Source organism: Gymnoscopelus microlampas (assembly GCF_963454915.1).
Source record: "Gymnoscopelus microlampas genome assembly, chromosome: 1".
Lineage (NCBI taxonomy): Eukaryota > Metazoa > Chordata > Actinopteri > Myctophiformes > Myctophidae > Gymnoscopelus > Gymnoscopelus microlampas.
Window position 1 is genome coordinate 54,327,842 of NC_139962.1, and position 20,326 is coordinate 54,348,167.

At 41.8% G+C, this 20,326-nt stretch overlaps 1 protein-coding gene across 1 annotated transcript; it reads right to left on the bottom strand.

Annotated features, from left to right (window-relative positions):
* Nucleotides 1–4,178: 4,178 nt before the first annotated feature.
* On the bottom strand, nucleotides 4,179–14,251 carry larp6a (La ribonucleoprotein 6, translational regulator a; the record flags this gene model as incomplete). The annotated part of the gene is made up of 3 exons (XM_084064087.1): nucleotides 4,179–7,042; nucleotides 8,313–8,511; nucleotides 13,206–14,251. 3 exons carry the CDS (start codon nucleotides 14,249–14,251, stop codon nucleotides 5,945–5,947), a joined length of 2,343 nt encoding a protein of 780 aa, XP_083920213.1. The 3' UTR covers nucleotides 4,179–5,944.
* Between the last annotated feature and the right edge of the window lie 6,075 nt (nucleotides 14,252–20,326).

The window sequence follows — 20,326 nt, forward strand, 5'->3', positions numbered from 1 at the left end:
GACTGTTTTGGGGCGAGCGTTTTGGTGTTCATTTGAATTCCATAGAAGCCAGCATGTACCTACAAGCTCTCAACGCGTCACAGACGCGTTGAGAGCTTGTACAGTAGATTTTTTCAGTTATTATTTTAAGATAAGAGCATTTAAAGTGGTCAAACTAGAACAACGATCTGAAGCCGCTTTCATAAAACCCTTATGGTCTCGGATATTTCTTGTAAAAGCAAAGTTTAAAGCCTCAATCCAGTATGTACTGTGGAACAGCAGGAAAAATCGGACTAAAACATAATAACTTGACATATTGTGATGTTTAGGAAACCGCACTAGTGTGTGTTTGGGGGGGGGGGGTCACAAATCGCACATTAGGACAACATTTTTCAGTCGTGACATGTTATCTTTGCTTTAATCCATGCTTACTGTACAGTACGTTATCGTTAAATTGCTGTTCTCAGAGCTCGACATGCCCAGGCAGATGCTATGCTTCCTAAGTAGTGTTTTGATTCCTTTTCATATCATTCTGTTTGGTTTCATTGGGTTGTTCGTCATATATTACACCAACCGTAACCCATTAAGACCCGGAACGCATCTGTGTCACTTTAGATTTCTTTGGCTATTCAAAAATAGCAGATACACAAGCTCATAGCGCGGCACCGAGTGCCGCGCTATGAGCTTGTAGATCTGCTATTTTTGAAAAAACCTTGAAAAAAAAACTGTTAGGATTTAGAAAACATTTTTTAAGAATCGCCTCAGGTCTTAATGGGTTAATGGTTATACTGTAGGATGCTGTTACTCGAGAATGTGCAGCACAAATATACACCTTGTTCTGCTGTAAAATGTACATTATGATTTTTTTATTTGAAGTTTTCATTGTCATTGTCTTTTCTGCTTGGTGACCGTGTAAATAAATGTGTGAAATGTCATGGAGCTGTCATTTGCTTTATTCTGATGTTTAGCGGCTGTACAGTCCGTTATGCAGTGATTGGAAGATTAAACCTCGTTTGAAGATTAGTGCTAGTGCTCTCATATCGTCGGGTAGAAGGAGAACCTCATATGTCCAAAACCGTTACTTTTCAGGATTCAAAAGCCAGAAGTAGCAGATTTGAAGCAACGTGTCGTGTGACACTGTAGTATGATCAAGTAGGAAAAAAAATACAAAAAAGTTTGGAGATGGAGAGGTTTCTACCAGACGACAACAACAACAGCGATATACTTCTCGGTTGATAGAATTCACAGCTATATTCTTAGCTCAGGCCACTTTCACAGGTGTGTGTGCTTTTTCACAGATGAAACATGGTCCATGGAGTAACCTCTCAGAGTCAAAGGACACGTTCTAACTTCTAATACCACAGTTAGTTGGTGTGAATCGACTCGCTAAATCCGATCCTCTCTCCCTCTCTCTCTCTCTGTTACATAATGCGGGTGGGGTGTGGGAGGTACATGAAATAACTTCCCCTAACGGCGGACTTGGTTGGGGCTTGTGTCAACAGTTAGAATGGGTTGTTCTTCTTTGCAAGCAGCTGAGAAACATTTACTCCTCCCCAGACTCTAGTTCCTCAAATTTGACACCACCCCATTACACTAACGTCCACGCTAAGAGACATGTGAAGAGAGAGAGTCGGAACAACCATTTAAAAGCATTATTTTACACTTTGGCTATTCAAAAATAGCAGATCTACAAGCTTATAGGCGCGGCACCGAGTGCCGCGCTACGAGCTTGTAGATCTGCTATTTTTGAAAAATCGTGAAAATGTGTGCACATCTTTGAATATATATCGTTTAAAGCAAACGTTTTTAACTCTATTCTTTGCTTCTGGGGGGTCCCTGGAACAAAATATCTTAGATGGGGATCCGCGGCCAAATACATATAATTTTGGGGGTCCTTGACATGAAAAAGTTTTGAGCACCACTGATATAGAAACATATGTTTTTTCAGAATACTGTTGGGAATTAGAAGACATTTGTAGAATTAATGGGTTAAATGCTGGCTATAAAAAAAGAAAGAAAAGGGTGTTGAACGGCTGAATCTGCCCCGCCCCCAACATTCAGTTGAGCAGTTTTGTCATGTCAGGATCTGAGTGGAGGAAGTGCACCCTGCTAAACTCACCTAAACTCCCTATTAACAAATACAAGGATACTCATCTCATCAATATACATTTAATTGAACCTTTTACAATAAAAGAACATTCACCATGTTCATTTCAGAGCCAATATTGAACCAAGTACTGGCAATACAGTGTACAACAAACTTGCAGTTTTCTCCACCCTGTGATGTCATCACTGTGCAGTTCCATTCAGGGTCACCTTTTCCAAACTTCTTAATTTTACTCATTTCCATATAGTTATATGAAAAAAGAAACAGCTTTTGTCGTTTAGATATGGACATAGATATGTAATTGAGTGAAAAGTTGTCCCTTATCTGTTGCCCTGAGGTCTACAGGTACGTGGATCACATGAAAAAAAAGAAGCATTTTGGAATTCCCTCGTCTCAAATCTACATGGATCTCTGACCTCCACCTAACAGCCTACACCCACACGGACTGTGTTGCAACATGCCATGTTGATGAATTGAATAATTAGGAGCACTCAGCACCAGAGGAAACACTACATTCTGGGCTATGGGTTATGTACTGTGTATCCCACTGGACCCCTAAAATGTATTAAACCATTAAGATCTGAAGCCAATTCTACACATGTCTTCTAAATCCCAACAGTTTTCTGAATCAGTGGTGATTTCATGTCAAGGACCCCCAAGATTATATGTATTTGGCCGCCGACCCCCATCTCAAAATATTTTGTTCCCCAGAAGCAAAGATTTGAGTTAAAAATGTTTGCTTTAAACAATATATATTAAAAGATTTGCACACATTTTCACTATTTTTCAAAAATAGCAGATCTACAAGCTCGTGATCTATGAGCTTGCAGATCTGCTATTTTTGAATAGGCAAAGTGTAAAATAAATCTTTTTAGCTCAAATCAAAAAGTGACACAGATGCGTTCCAGGTCTTAGTGGGTTAAACAATCAAATCTGGCATCTTTAACCCATTCAATCCGGGAACGCATCTGTGGTCACTATATATTTCTTTGGCTATTCAAAAACAGCAGATCTACAAGCTCATGAGCTTGTAGATATGCTATTTTTTAAACATCTTGAAAATGTGTGCAAATCTTTGAATATATATATTTTTTTAAAGCGAACATTTTTTACAAATCTTTGCGTCTGGGGGTCCCTGGAACAGAACATTTTGAGATGGGGGTCCACGGCCAAATACATATCTGAAGATGTTTTCTAAATCCTAACATTGTTGCTATATCAGTGGTGCTCTGACTTTTCCATGTCAAGGACCCCCAAAAGGCTATGTATTTGGCCACGGACCCCCCCATCTCAAAATATGTTGTTCCAAGGACACCCAGAAGCACAGATCGGAGTAAAAAATGTTTGCTTTAAAACAGGGGTCTTCAACAGGGGGTCCGGGACCCCTAGGGGGTCCTCAGAGTTGCTACAGGGGGTCCGCCAAATCTCTGTGTGATAGGATCATTGTTTTTCACATTAACCACTTGAACCCTAGCATCCCTATTCTAAGGACAACTTTAGCCGAAAATAGCCGATCTACAAGGCGTTGTGAGCTTGTAGATCGGCTATTTTCGGCAAAGAGGGGGAAAAAGAGCAGACAAAGTACAGAGTGAAAGTTTACTAAGTATTGACGGTTTAAGTGGTTAAATGTCTTAAAATACACATTAACATGAAACCAACATCTATGAAAAGTTTTAATCTGCAACACAATGTTATGTAATATGTAGTCGGGGTCCCTGCTTCATATCTCTCTTGGTTAGGGGGTCCTTGGCCTGAAAAGGTTGAAGACCCCTGCTTTAAAACATATATTATATTCAAAGATTTGCACAAATAAAAGTTTAATAAAATCAGATATACAAGCTCATAGCACGGCACATAGTGCCACGCTATTCGCTTGTATATCTGCTATTTTTTGAATAGCCAAAGAAATCTTAAAATGACAGATGCGTTCCCACTCTTAATGGATTACATTAAACAATCAAATCTGTCATCTTTAAAGTAACCCTGTGTCAGTCCAGGGCCCCTGGCATCATTACCAGCCAATGCTCCTGCTCGGCACTAGATGCAACATTATCTTATTATCCTCTCATTACCTATGGGAGAAATCAAACGTCATTACTGGACTTGGTTACATTATGTTTTTATATAATTATGTAGGCCATCCACTATTCTCATTTGTTCATGATATTACAGGAATAATGGCTGTAATGTGTGATAAGTGGTCAGAAATCAGGGTGCTACTCTGAGGTGAGCCGACCCAATGTTGCGTTTCATTCACTATTCATGAGCAAAGATAACTAAAGACCATTATTCCAGTATTGTGTAAGCCCAATTATTCCCATCAGTCACTGATCCCAAAAGACAGGCCTCAGCCCCGTCCTTTTGGATAAACAGTACCTGAATAGCTTTAGGCACTCCCGTGTACTCACATGATGGTCAGTTACACTATATAGCAAAAACATGTCATACATTTAAATGAAATCTCCCAAGAAAATGAAAGATGCATTACGTCTTTGATAGCTGAAGCAGCAAAGGCACACATTTAATCCTTAGATGAAGTTGATTCTTTTACAATTGGCATTCTGGATCTCCACTACAGTCAGTCACTCATCTAAATATACTACTCACACACATAATTCACTTTCTGCTGAGATACAGAGCTAAACATATATACTATATTCTCCCATATCTCCAAAACCTCCCATCTGTGCAGCCAGTCTCAGATGGGTTAGCTAGAGTATAATTCTGGAATACAGCCAATTCCACTCTCCAACACTCAAATTAATTCAGTATGCGTTTTGGCACAGTACATGAAATCTCCAGACCATACTGGCAAAGCCCTTATTTAAAAAAAAGAACATTTAAATAAAAGGTTAGAATGATCATGAAGTGACCTACAGAATCGCTAGAAAAGTCAATCAAGCATAGTCAAGCCAAATGCAATTTAAGTGATTTATTTAAGAAATGCACTGTACAATACCCCAGCTTAGGTGTAAAGGCAAGAGAGCATCTAAATCACTGACATTCCCCAAACCCAACCAGCTTTGTCATACTGACAGAAAACAGAGATAAGCCAACCCAGAGCTACCTGCCAAACAGCCCAACATTTCATAGACTGGAGCGAACCCCTCTCACCTCCCATACTTTGGAAGCTTAAGTTAAGTAACCACCAAGGCATTATGAAAATAAAGAAATAAAAAAAAAGGCAAACAAAATTAAAAATTAAAAATATATATAATAAAATGTCCATGAAAGATAACCGATCAAACTGTACGGCAGGGCTCAGTTTAAATAGCATGTAAGAGTGATAATCACAGTAGACAAATACATAAAGGCATAATGGTAATACCTCGATATCAACCCCATTGCGCCCATGCCACTTTTCACACAATTTACATATTTATACATCATCCACAGACAACGTTGTGAGCTTTTAAAGCACATACTTGCAGACAGCAGACACAAAAAAACTAACAAAAATAAATGTATCTGATGTGGGCATTCTTCTCCACCCCACTGACGATATGGAAAAGGGAGCAATGGAGGTGACATAGTCCATTTCTATGGCGCCTGAGAAACAATAAAACTATTCAGAATCTCTTTTTCCCTTGAATCAATATGAAGTTACAACTTAAATCTTCATTAGCAAATCAAAAAGATGTCACCATGTTAACCAAAAAAGTCATATAAAAAAATATAAATATATATATTTTTAACAAAAAGAGACTAAACTAAATCGCAACAAAAAATATCTACACGTCATTCAAATATGGGGGAGGGGGTTGCGTTTTGTGTCCAGGGACTGGGTCAAAATCTCCACTGTACCGTTTATATGGGAGGGTATATAAAGGGAAAGTGTGTCATAAGTGCTCTAATGCTTCAAGTCTGAGTAGCCGCAGTCTTGCCCCGCTCGCCTATGGCGATGCAGTGGAAGCCACGGGTGCCATCGGGGCCTCGTGGCAGCCTCATGACGCCGGGCGGCAGACCGTCTGCATTCTGGATCTTTCTACCCAGCATGGGGCTGCCCACGGGACTGCTCTCCTGCGATGCCACCTGCCGACGCCGTTGAACCCAGGGGCTCCCCGAAGGGGTCAGGCTGCTATCCGAGGAGTAGTCTGCCCAGCGGCGCCCGGCCTCGGGGCTCAGCCTGCCCTCGCTGGCCAGGGGAGACTTTTGGGGGATCGGGGATTTGCGCTGGGGGCCGGGGCTGGCGCGCGGGCTAGACCAGGGACTGTTTCGCGGGGACACGACGGGGCTGAGGTGGTTGATGCCCGCGGTGGTGGGGCTGAGCTTGTTGCAGGAGCGCGACTTGCGGGCCAGACTGGGGGAGGTGGGGTTGCTCTCGGTGTCCGAAGAGCTGCAGGCCGAATCCTCGCCGTGGTACTGGAGCTCTCGGACTCTGCTGTTGAGCGAACGGCTTTTGCGCATCCCTCCCTCCTCGCGCGGCGCTCTCTCTTTGGGCACCTTCTTCTTCGGCGGCTTGGTTCCAATCAGGACCACCCTCAGCCCCAGAGAGCCGGCCCCTCCGTCCTCGTTACCCGCGGCGTCGTTGGCCTTGACCGCCGCTTCCACCTCCTCAAACTCCACGATGGCGCACTCCTCCGTGATCAGCTGGCTGTATCGACTGCTCAGCCTCTTCAGGTCGGCCGGAAGATCTTTCCCGGGCTTCAGGACCCGGACCGAGGAGATGGCGCCGTACGTACCGAACGCTTTCAGCAACAGCTTCATCAGCTGCTCCTGCTGGGTCGCTCCCTCGCCGCCACCTCCGTTCTCCCCACCGTCCGGCTCCAGAGCCGCCAGCTCTGGCCAGCTCTGCAGGTCACTCAGTAGCAGCATGCGGCTGGGCAGAGATTCACTGGCGAAGACGGGCACCATTGACCTGCGCCGCACCTTGCGGCCCTCGTCATTGAGCTCAAGTATGGTCGAGTGTCTCAGGGCGTACGCGGTTGTTCTCCAGTCACGGGTCAAGTGTTTCACCTGCAACGAGGAGATAATGGAATATTGTCTTAAGCCATTAGGGTACAGCCTAGTGGCTAAAAACTAAATGCTAAGGTAAATCAAAAAATAAGGTGCTCATTATACTATAAGCTACATATACTACAAATAACAAAGTTAACTAAAAGCCAAAAAAAAATGTTATGTCAAATTGGCAGACGAGAGATTCACCAGAATTTGCAGCTTCCCTTATAGGGAAATTCACCAGAATTTACAGCTTCCCCTATAGGGAAATTCACCAGAATTTACAGCTTCCCCTATAGGGAAATTCACGGCTTCCCCTATAGGGAAATTCACCAGAATTTGCAGCACCCCCTATAGCATCCTCTGTCAGACTTCCTGAAGCAGTAAGAGCACTGATGTTATTATGATAAACTGATGTGACTCATGACAACAACATCCTGGTTTCATTGCATCAGCCAATAATGAATCACTTAACTTTCTTTTGGCACTGATGGTTATCATGGTTACAGTAAGTAAAGCTGTTTGAATAATGTTTAACCAAATGATTTAAGTAGGGTGTGTGTGTGTGTGTGTACAGAACTAAACCACCAACACTTAGGAAGGACACTCAGTAGCACCAGCTGTTGCCGCTTGGTGTTAGAATTTCACTGCTGCCCCCAAACAGCAAACCATACTGAAACTAGAAACTCATAAACAATTTTCTAATTCAAGTGTCCATGGCATTTGGAATTAATAGCAATATTGCTGGACAACAGGCTGGACATAATTAATATAAACAGACTTCAATAATTGTCTAATTCAAGTGTCCATGGCATTTGGAATGAATAGCAATATTGCTGGACAGTGGACAACAGGCTGGCCGCTGGACATAATTAAATAGACCTAAATATCAATTCAAGTGTCCATGGAATTGATAGCAATATTGCTAGACAACAGGCTAGACATAATCAAACAGACTTTTTGTCTGAATTGTTTTCCAATTTAAGTGTTCATGGCATTTGTAATTTATAGCAATATTGCTAAACATCAGGCTGGACATAATTACACAGACTTCATGCATATTCACCATTTAAAAAAAAAAAAGGTTTGTGTTGGTTTATAACCAAAGCCTCACTGCAATACCAATACACTATGGCTTAAATGTCTTTAAACAATATTACAACATGATATACTGCAATAACAGTTCTACAAATACATCAACTATGTGTTCATGTCCTTCACAACTCTTTCCTCCTTTTTGAGCAAGACCTGGAGATCAACTTCTTTAAAACAGATTTCCAGACCCTACCTTTTTGAAAGACGTGAGAAGCTTGACGCTGACGAAGCCCATTTTGTTGCGTCGGACATGTTTTAGCAGGAAGGCGTCGTGCTCCAGGTTCTCATCCGACAGGTAGTACTCGATCTGAGCCACCAGTTTCTGGATCAGGTCTGAGTCTGGGGGCTGCCAACTCTCCTCCTCCAGCTCACCTCCGCTGGTGCCAGCTCCACTGTTTGAGAGAGAGAGGAGGAAATATTTACTTTGCATCTTAGCAGTTCAAAGGTAGGTAGTTCAAGCTTGTTTTTACCAGACTGTAAACAGATTTTTCCCGGCTTGGCTCTGTAGGAGGCTAGCCGCTTAGAACAGTGGTTCTCAAAGTGGGGTCCGGGGACTCAGGGGTCCTTGGGGTACCAGGGGGTCCCCAGCAAAATGTGTTTTTGCTGGGGAAGAGAAGAGGGTTTGTGTGTGCGTGCATGTTTGTCCCAAGCTAATCGTGCAAACCGTTGGACCATCGTTCACCAAATGTCTTTGTTCATTCTGTCAGCAGGGCAAATTATGGAATGCACAACATTTCACTTCTTGTACTTGTATGAGTCGTAGTGACAAATAAAAGCCTTCTTGATTACCGTCACGCTTTTAAAAAAATCAATCTAACTTAAATGTATAATGGAAGCCAATGGGGCTTGCCTTGGATTGGGCAAGAACTGAGCCTGAATTTGGTAGAGATGCACGAAATATAAACATTGGCCGATAACTGATTGATTGCATGTCAAATCGATCGATACAGATCTGTATTGCAATAAGTTTCCAGTAGGGTTTACCTTACACCCGTTATGACTGAATCTGCAGACTTCAGTCACAAAATGCTTTTTCACGTTAAAACATAATTATAAATAAAATATCGGCTAAAAAATATTTTGCTGATACCAATTTTACAGATATTGCATTTTTAAGACGAATCGTACGTCCCTAACATTTGGAGGCGACGGACATAAATATGATGTCATCGATACACCAGAAATAGCATCTGAATCAGGTAGAAATAAATGATAAAAGCGGGGTGCGGGCAGCTTTAGTTGTCATTTTGCCTACAGCACAGCGCCTCGCCGCAAATCATCATTCAAAGATAAGTAGAAGCAGAAAGATAACAAAGGCTTGGATGAGAGACAAAACCCCATAAATCTGTCCATATGTGGGCGAAGCTAACATCATATTGATGTCAGAGATCCACATGGGACACGACGGCATTGAGGAAGAATTATGTTATGTTTTTATGGTTTATATCTAACCTTTATATTTTACCATCACTTGTAGATTTTTATGATACGACATGATATTTGGTAGCCTGTAGGAGCAAAGATGTCTCCGCTAGGCCTGATAGCTATTGTTTTTGTTACAGCCCATATGTTATGGTTCAGCTTGTCCTTGTTGCAGCTAGTATATCTATGGTCTGCACCCTGTGCTCGTCGGCAGAACTACCTTACAACTGATCTGTGTCAGACTGTGTGTCTAACGTACTTCTCCCCATGAATGATATGTAAATTAAAGCATAACCATCACATCCCCATTGTCTCGACTCGCTTCTTCGATCGATCTAGAATTCCATGACAGCATCATTGCATTCCGTTTTGTACAAGTAAAAAACAACCCGGTACAAGACATGTCTGTCAATTTATACAACAGCATCAGGTTGCTGCACACGTGCTGCTTTTCATCTAAATATATATATTCACACACATTGCTACGAACACAGCAGTTATCTTCTTGAACACGAGGCAGCAGAAACTTAACTGGTTTAGTCAGAAAATTGTATTATGAAACAGCCTCGCCCTGCACAGACTGGACACAAAGGCTGCCAACATTGTTGTTCTGTCCTCAGAGCATCTCCTTGACATTTTTCCTTTGTGACAGTGTGACAGGCTGTTGTCAACCCTTTGTGACAGACTGTTGTCAACAGCCGTGCGAGTCACCAACCATGCCTCTGTGGTCAGAGCCTCCGCCAGTCAGTGTCCTGTTAAAGGAATAGTCACCCAAAGAATTGACTTATTTCTATCAAATGCACACCCCATGAAGCATTGAATTCATGGAGATTTTTTTGTGTTTGTCGCATTCCTGAGCCAATAATTTGATGACCGGGTGCATTTCCGGTAGGAGACTCAAAGAGTCTCCTTTGAGTCTCTTACCGGATACATTAGCATCCTTCCGACGGTAATCAAATTATTGGCTTAGGAATACGACAAAAACAAAAAAAAATCTCCATGAATTCAATGCTTCATGGGGTGTGTAATTGATAGAAAATAAGTCATTTTTTGGCTGAACTACTCCCTTAAGACCTCTCCATCTGAGAGGCTGCCTGCAGCAGACAGAGCCAGTCCTAGTTGGAACACATAAATATGAAAATATATTTCTGTTTGGCTTTTAGGCTTTGTAAACAAACATTCCACAGGGTATATACGACAAATAACTTAAATATACAAAGAAACGGCTGACATATTTAATAGCTTTATACTTACAGCCGATCTACAAGCTAAAGCGACGCATTGTGAGCTTGTTTTTGAAGCTGCCATTTCCACTATTCTTTTAAAAGATTTGAAAAACGTATGAAAATGTTTCAACATGGAAATTATAAAGATTATGCTGAATAATTGCCGTTATTATCTCAGATAATTACGATTAGGTACGATTATGTATAATTGTGACAGGCCTAGGTTGTCCACGCGGCACCGCCTCCCACACATACATAGGATGTGGATGTTCACCAAAAAAATAATAATACTAACTGTCCATCTGGGAGGCTTTTGTTCAATAATGCATAGAAAGACTTGTGGTGGCCAAAGCTTTGAAGTTTACACTCAGGTAAGGACTGTGTGGGAACAGAGAGAGAGGGTGTGAATGAAATTCTGTGGATGACTCATCACCTCCCACAACCGCCCACTCTCACTCTCGCCCCCCCTCTCTCGCTCTCTCTTCTTTCCTCTACTTCAGTGGTTCTCAACCAGTGGTCCGGGGACCACCAGTGGTCCTTGGTGGGCTTCCAGGTGGTCCCCAGCTAAATGATGAAGAGTTGGTAACCAAATGGACCCTTATAGATCTTTAACTCTTGAGAGCGTAATCATTTTACGCTGAATTACTTAATCAAAGAATTGTTATTTTTGATCAACGTTTGCCTAATAGCTCTCCACATCAATACAGCATGGAATTGTGGACAAAATCGTATCCACCCACTAACAAAATAACAAAATATTCCAAGTCCTGGGTCTGTGAGGCTAAATCTCATCATATGGTGGTTCCGTGGCTCGAATAAATAATGGACCTCAATATGAAAAGGGTTGAAAACCACTGCTCTACTCACTTACTAAACAGTAGCCTAACCCCTGCTACTAAACACCTCCAGTAAGTAGCCTAACCCCTGCTACTAAACCCCCAGTAAGTAGCCTAACCCCTGCTGACCACCGCCACATGTGTGATAAATCCTTTGCCTTTGCCAAGAGCTCAGATTAAAAGCCAGCAATGGGCATGAGATGACAATTAAAAAACACCCACGCAAAGGCACACAAATTAAAATGAATTATAGTAAATCGGCTCCATATGCCGTCAACGGTCTCAACAACAGCAGAATGATGTCAGGGTTAACTGAGGTCAAAATGCATCCTGTGTGAAAGAAGAATGATCCAAAATTAGGAACCATCTGGCTTGGAGGCTACATGTTACAAACTACAGATATCTATCTATCTACAGATATCTATCTATCTATCTATCTATCTATCTATCTATCTAAAAAAGGACACATGTCCTTTTTTGCAAACGCATGCGTGGCCTGCTCAGTAGGCATCAAACAAAGGAACAATAACAGTGCTAGAACTGTATTTCTGTAACATATTTCATACGTGCTGTAGTAGAACACTGTTCCTCAATGGCAGGTCCGGAGACCACCTTATGGGACTGGAACGCTTAAGAGGTCACACATGTAACCTCAACGGATCCTTATGGGTCCATTTGTAGTGTCAAATACACACTGAGGATTCCACAGTGAAGACGGGGGTCCCCAGAGATTAAATGGGGGTCCTTGAAAAGGAAAAGGAATGAGGAGTCACTGCAGCAGAGCAGAGTGCAACTGAGGTGCTTTGCAGTTGTACTGGGGGAAAAGTGAAAATATACAATATATAACGGATGGCTAGAATAGAAAGCGGTGACTGTGATTCCCCCACCTCTGGCCGCTTTGCCTTTCAGTACATTTCACAACACAGTGAAGCAGATGGGAGGATAACATATAGGGCACAGAGGACAAGAATAGCACCAGGATGACGCAGGGGAATTAGATTAGAGTAATGTGAAGGTGCCATCCTTCATCTCATCCTCTGCTCTCTCTCTCCCCCCAGGTGTCTGGGAGTTTACGTCACTGTTGCTGCCTACAGGTGGTCTCACACACACACACACACACACACACACACACACACACACACACAGTTAAAAAATAAATACAAATAGAAAACCAAGCATCCAATGTAATCCATTTATAACTCAGAGAGTGTACAAATTGGGACCAAAATGTACCCTTTCCATGTGTACAAATGGAACCAAATGAACCCTTTCCATGTGTACAAATGGAACCAAATGAACCCTTTCCATATGTACAAATGGGACCAAATTGACCCTTTCCATGTGTACAAATGGAACCAAATGAACCCTTTCCATGTGTACAAATGGAACCAAATGAACCCTTTCCATGTGTACACAGCCAGAGTTTAATAGTGTAAAAGTCCAGTGCCGATGCAGACCAATAACCTTGACACAGTATATAGGAAGATACATCTTTCTGAGGCATTGTAAAAGAGCAAGGTGATTTTCCACATTAAAAAGCTGTAGTAGACACACACACACACACACACACACACACACACACACACACACACAGTGGTGTACCTGGACTTGTCGTGCCTTCCCTGGTCGTCGTCGCTACAGCTGCCTCCTCCACCCATGAGGAAATCAATATTATTATTATTATTAGACATAGACGACACTTCTAGGTCTTCTGGCTCGAATTCCTCGTCCTCCGCCGCCTGGATGATGGCCACGGTGATCTTCACCGCGGCGCCCGGCGGCGGCATCACGTCCTCCCGCTGCTGCAGGTGCTCGTCCAGCAGGTCCACCACCACGGTGTGGTGGGTGATCACCTGCTCGCTTGATCTCGGACCCGGAGGAGGTGCACCCTCCTCCTCCCCACCGGTGGAGCCGGCACGACCGGGTGGTGCCGGCTCCACCGGCGGTGAGGAGTAGGGTCCCCCTACCGGGCTCGGGAACGCCGGTGAGGAGGGTCCTACTACCGCCGGTAAGGAGGGTCCTACTACCGGGCTCACCGGGCTCGACGGGAACTCCGCGGCCGCCGCGCTCATGTCGCTCCTCCACCGCAGATAGGAAGCAGTAAACGCGCTCTTCTTGTCCTCCTCCGCTTGCGCTTCTTCCTCCTCCTCGATTAAAACGGCGCTCCCTCCTCCCCCTCCTCCCTCTCCTCCCTGAACGCTGCTTTTATTATGATTAGTATTATAAACCGTGGCGGCACTGGCAACGGGAACAACGGGGGGAGGACAGCAGCAGCCGCCGCGGGCAGCAGTAGCAGCAGCAGCAGCACCGCACAAACCTCGACGTTTCTTCAGGGTCCAGGGAGCTCCGAGGACGCGCTCCACAGCCTCCCAGACACCCCGGACTGGAGCCCACGGTGACGGCGAGACGCAGCCGTCAGCAGCGGCAGCAGCAGCAGGAACTAGTGTTGAGACGCTGCTGCTGGTGGAGGTTGTTACTTCCTCATATGTAAGAGGCTTGTTTCTGCCTCTGAGGCGAGCTCTGGGATTGGGCCATGATGGCGTCGTTTCCCCCCCTCCAACCCAGCAGCACAATGTGACAGAGAGCCAGGGGGCAGGCAGCAGCAGGAAGCCCAGGCAGCGCATGAACGCGTTCACCAAAGCGTGCATTTCTTATATATTCCTTTCTTTCTTTCTTTCTGAGGGAGAGAGAGAATTTGGCTTCTCTCGGTTGGTTCACATGGTTCACATGTGTCTAAAAGGGGGGAGTATATGTAATGTGTTTGGCTGCGAATCAACGTGCGGCGTTCTAATTGGGAAATGACCTGTGTGACAAGGACGACCCCTTTTTTTAACCTCACTAATTGGATAACAGGCTTCTTATTGTGGCTTTTATAAATGTCTCTGTCTCTCCAGGACGCGTTTTATTCTCAGAGGAAATGACAGATATTCTACTTAAGTAAAAGTATGGCAAAATAGCACATTATAAAAATACTCTGTTACAAGTTAAAGGGCCTGCATGTGTTCAAAATGTCACTTGAGTAAAAGTACAAACGTATTGGCAAATAGCCTACTTAAAGTACCAAAAGTAAAAGTGCTAACATTTTTTAAAATAGCCTAGGTATAAAATAGGGCTAAAGTGGTTTAATAATATAATAATGTATATCTGCAAAGTAACTAGTAACTAAAGTTTTCAAATAATTGTAGTGGAGTAAAAGTAATATTTGCCTCTGAGATGTAGTGGAGTAGAAGTAAAAGTACTGAAAATTGGAAATACTCCAGTAAAGTAAAAAATACCCCAAAATGTGCTTAAGTACAGTACTTGAGTAAATTACTTTACTTTACACCACTGTGCCTGACAATATCAACAGTTCACAGAATAACAAAAATAACATTGTTGCCAGCCATTCATCCATCATATCAGTTCACTGAGTGCACCACATTTACTACTACATCTAATCCTTTATGAACCTGTACGTCATCCACACTGCTGTGCCCCCCACCCCTCTCCTCTCCATGCCCTGTGAGATAACTTTACTCCTCCCTGTTGGCAAGAGAAGCTCACAGCTGGTGGACAGTCTGACTCATCCCCTGCACCACCACACGATGCCATGCAGCACTATTATTGATGAACGCACTTTATAGTTTCCCTGTTCAATCTTAAAATCTAAATGATATTTTTAAGGTGTGTTATTCTTTTCTAGCTCCGAGTGAATAGTTAACCAGTTTTGACACATGCTAGGCAATCCGATAATGGATACCCCCCCCCCCCCTCTCTTTCTCTCTCACACACACGCACGCACGCACGCACGCACGCACACACGCACGCACACACACACACACACACACACACACACACACACACACACAGAACTTCACACATTCAGGGAAAAACCTTCGCAGAAATAAAATAAATATAAATAGCGGATCTACAAGTGCTTGTAGATCGGCTATTTTACAGCGAAAAATATTCAATGTAGAGTGAAAACAGAAAACATACCAGTATAAAGCCCTGAGGGACAGGTTAAGCAAACACAGAGAGCAGGTTAAGCAAACACAGGTCATCGAAAGCAACATACTGTAGCCTATCTTTATTTCTCACAAATGTTCTTAATCTCATTCCCATCTCTCCCCTCAGGTGGCCTGTTTTCCTGTGTGTTTTAACACCTGATTCAGTCAACTGTTGAAACACCCTGTCCCCTGCCTTGCATGGAAAGCACTTCTCACTGGCACCATGCCACTGCCAGGAATATTAATACTCCTTTGTCTTTCGTTTTGTGTAGATTTTCTGGGATGGTAATTATAATAGAGGCCACTAGAGCATACGTTCTTCAATTATAAGCCAGCACTTGTGTTGCACTTGTGGTCTGCTCCGCATCATTATGCAAAATATGAGTCAGACGCAGTGGTGGCTCCTGGCAAATCTTTCAGGGAGGGCGAATGTTCCAAATATGTATGTGTTTAGTCTCCGACTGGATACAATTGGTATCCCAACCTGAAAATGTAGCCATTTTATGTTTAATAGAGAGCTGGAGATACCCCTGTTATTGAACAAACACTGATAGGGTTGGGGGGCATCTATGAGATGCCCGCAACGCACATGTAGACGAGCCGTCACTGGTCAGACGATATGTTAATAAACCTTTTAACATTTGAAGAGGCTTCAGACTGATGAAGTGTCCCAAAACAAATTACGTTGACCCACCTGAGTGTTGTTACTGGATTGTTCTATTTATTTACTTGCAGCGTGTGTGATAGCCTACATTACATACAATTACATTACATTACATTACAGTCATTTAGCAGACGCTTTTATCCAAAGCGACTTACAATAAGTGTATTCAACATAGGTAGGGAACGAAAACTACTAATCACCAGAAGTTTTAAGTACATTTCCTGCATGCCTGTATTTGTCTCATTTCACATATGTTCTTTAAGGTGCCATAGACAATATTCAGCCTCTAGATGTCTTTCCCCACCCATCACAGCACCTCTGTTACATAAGGTTCCTTATTTCCCTGAGTCACGACTCATGTCACGACAGTAGGCTACTACTCTTGCAGTTTGCACCATTTTAACGCAGCCCCTGCCTCCAAGCATTTCTTTAGGGAAAAGAAAAGTACCCTCCCTTCCCCAGTGAAAAGGTCAGTAATACAGATAATAGAAGAAATATTATTATTCAATCATAATTGGGCGGTACTTTTATTTTGTATATATATATATTTGAAAGTTCTTTGGATATATTCTTCTTTTGTTTTATCAATATCACTGATAAATATTTTGTTGTGCACCAATGTCACACCCCGAAAATAGCCATCCTACAAGGGCACAACGCGTAGCATAAATTAAGCATTATACTGCTCAGATTTACATGGAGCTGTTTCTTGGTGTGCCTGTCACTGTCTCAACTGACAATGCATTCCCAGACACCCCCTGGGTTTTATGAATAGATTGTGACAGGCACCAGTGTGTGGGAAGTGTCTTTGGTAAACCAAGGCTGGTGTTTTCTCAGAAAGCACTTGCTTCTTCTGCCAAGTTGGATGTCTGGATGTATCACATTCAGTTATTTTTACAGGGTGTGTGCTAAATAATGTTGTTTGGTTACCAGGTTTATGCTGTCCTTGCTTTTCCCCCCTTTTCTTTCGTAAACAGTAGTGTTTATGACATCTGCTTTACACACAGTTGGTCCTCATGGGTTTAAGCTCTAGTAGAACTCTCAGAAAGCACTTGCTTCTGCTAGTTGGATGTCTGGATTTATCACATTCAGCTATTTTTACAGTGTGTGTGCTAAATAATATTGTTTGGTTACCAGGTTTATGCTGTCCTTGCTTTTCTTTCATATACAGTAGTGTTTATGACATCTGCTTTACACACAGAAGGTCCTGGGTTTAAGCTCTTGTAGTAGAACTGATACTTTAGGGTTAACCTGGTGATTGCAGAGGCTGGCCTATATAACGACCAGGTCACAGCTTCTCTCTATGTCAGTGTTATTAAAGCTGCACTATGTAACTTTCCCCTTCTACCCTGGATTTGAACCCGGTTTCCTGCGCAAGTGCTGAAGTTTTTTTTTTTTACCATTGAGATAATAATTGAGCCTGCCTGTTTGCTCAGGGGATAAATTGAATCTTGACCATCGGGTCAAAATTTCTGTCAGATCCTGTGTCTAGGCTTTAAGCAAGACACAGGCTAAATCTTAATTTATAGCCTACTCGGTACGAAGGTGTCCCTTGATAACAAAAACTAAACTTTGTAGCTTGAAAATCAGTTCTTTCAAGCAAACACTGTCGTGCAATGGAGTATAAATTAAGGTTGAAGTGGTACAAGTGATGTGTTTAAAATGTTAAAGCTCTATATTCAATGAGTAACCAGAGTGTATCTCTCGCACTTTAGTGAACAGAAAATAAATGTTCAAATTTACCAATTTTGTCCAGAGAGAGTTTCATAGTGTACCATGTTTCATTTTTGTTTTTAAATTAATTCCACCTGTATCCTTTATGAGTTTTCTCTCCATTGTGTAAGTGCTGGCTGAAGAGAGGAGGCCCCTGTTATGTAACTGAGCAAACACTCAATGATTGGAATATATAGCTATTAAACCAAACAAAGCAAAATATTACTTGCAGCCTTTAACACCTGACAGTACTGGACTAGAGTAGCTTATAAGAGGCTTTATCATAACTGAAAGTGCAACGATTTGATCGTTCATCCCTATGTGTTCACTAAACATAACTTACACTTGATAAATAACTACATTTTAAACTTTATCCAGGCATATGGAAATTAATATTCAGTGTTGTGAGTGTGTATCAGCTACATGCTGACTATTTTGAACGTTTTTAAACAATTTGCAAGATTTTGCATATAATGACATGCCCAAAATTGGGATTTGATAACTAATCATTTTCTTTATTTATTGATTGTTTATAATTGATTACACATCGATTTGATCGATTAACCGTTTCCCCTAGTCTACAAAGATAAGGAACCAACCATTCTGCAGTATGATTTGCTGTGAAACCACATGTAAACGTTTTTCTTTTTTTCCCTTAACCATGGCAACGGTTTCTAAGGAAGTGTGTCGTAAAGATGCAAACGGTCTGGTCATGTGACCCACACCTAGCCTCTGATGGGCGGATGTGGAGTGACATGGCGTGGAAAATAAAAGTATTGTTTTTGGGAGGCTACAGGAGAATACAGAGCTTGTAGATCTGCTATTTTTTAAATACATTTTTTTTACACTTGAAAGCTTGAAATGGGACTTGAATGGGAAATGGGACATTGATAACACATTGATAACCTGACTTTTACTCATAACAGAGTATTTCTACAGTGCAGTATTGATACTTTTAATGTGAGTACCTTTTCCACCAGTGCTGGTGCTGTCAGTTGCTTTGTTGATCTTCATGACATTGTGCATTGGCTCCAGACAGTAAATGTATAGGCTTATGGTTAGCAAAACAGTACTTAATATATTTTCGTTTAAAACGTCATTTGTTTTGCGTTTTGATACAAAAAAAATGCTTTTATTATGAACTCAAACCGGAAGTTGTATGTTTTGTTTGTAGTGACAACGTGACAGACAGGTCGAGGATGAAGATCAGTTTGTGATAAGGTAAACACATAAACAAACTAAAGTATTTAAAAGTAACGTTAACAGTGTAATGCATTGCTCTATCCTACAAAGTAGTTGCTAAATGGAGAGATTAAAATAAGATTACACATTCTTAATGGTAGATTTGTTATAGTAATTTTCGTGTTAAACACATTTGTTGTAACTAGCAATTTCTTAATTGCACTTAATTTGTAATTCATTCACCAAAACACACCAATTTGACAAACAACAGAAGAATGTCTCTCACCCCCACGGTAGTTACTACATTCATATCAAGTCTTTTATTAAAAGCACTTTAATAAAAGGGCCAGCTCCGAATTGCATTGAGTGGTTTTGAAGGAGAGTAAGTTGTTTATTCATTCAATTATTACCACCTGATTCCCAATGCAATTTCCTTTTCATCTTCATCTCGTTGTCTTTATTGTGACGTCAGACTTATGTGTGACAGGAGAGAAAGAGATGAGATATATGAGTGAATTATCATTATGATGCAATTTACCTTTGACATCTTCATGATATACTGGAAACTTTGATATTGCGCCACGTACAGTATGAGCAGCTGAGTCATAATGCGTTTGAACAAAACAAAAGTATGTCACATATACTGTAGTTGAAATGAACATTTTAAATGGGTCCTGTGCCAGTAGCACACTAATCTCTCAAGCAGTGGTGCAAAAGGTACTCAAATGTTTTACTTAAGTAAAAGTATCAATACTGGAATGTAGAAGTACTCTGTTAGTAAAACAGTAAAAGTCCGGAATTCAAAATTTACTTGAGTAAAAGTACAAAAGTATTGGTATCAAAATGTACTTAAAGTACCAAAAGTAAAAGTACTACATTGTTTGAAAATAGCAGATCTACAAGCTCACAACGCGCCGCGACGCGGCATACATTAACTAAAGTGGTTAATGTATGTTTTATAATATCATAATTTATATCTGAAAACTAGTAACTAAAGTTTTCAAATAATTGTACTTACAATATTTGCCTCTGAGATGTAGTGGAGTAGAAGTAAAAGTATTGGAAATTGGAAATACTCAAGTAAAGAGCAAATACCTCAAATTGTATTTAAGTACTGTACTTAAGTAAATGTACTTAGTTACTTTACACCACTGCTCTGAAGACAGATTCTGCAG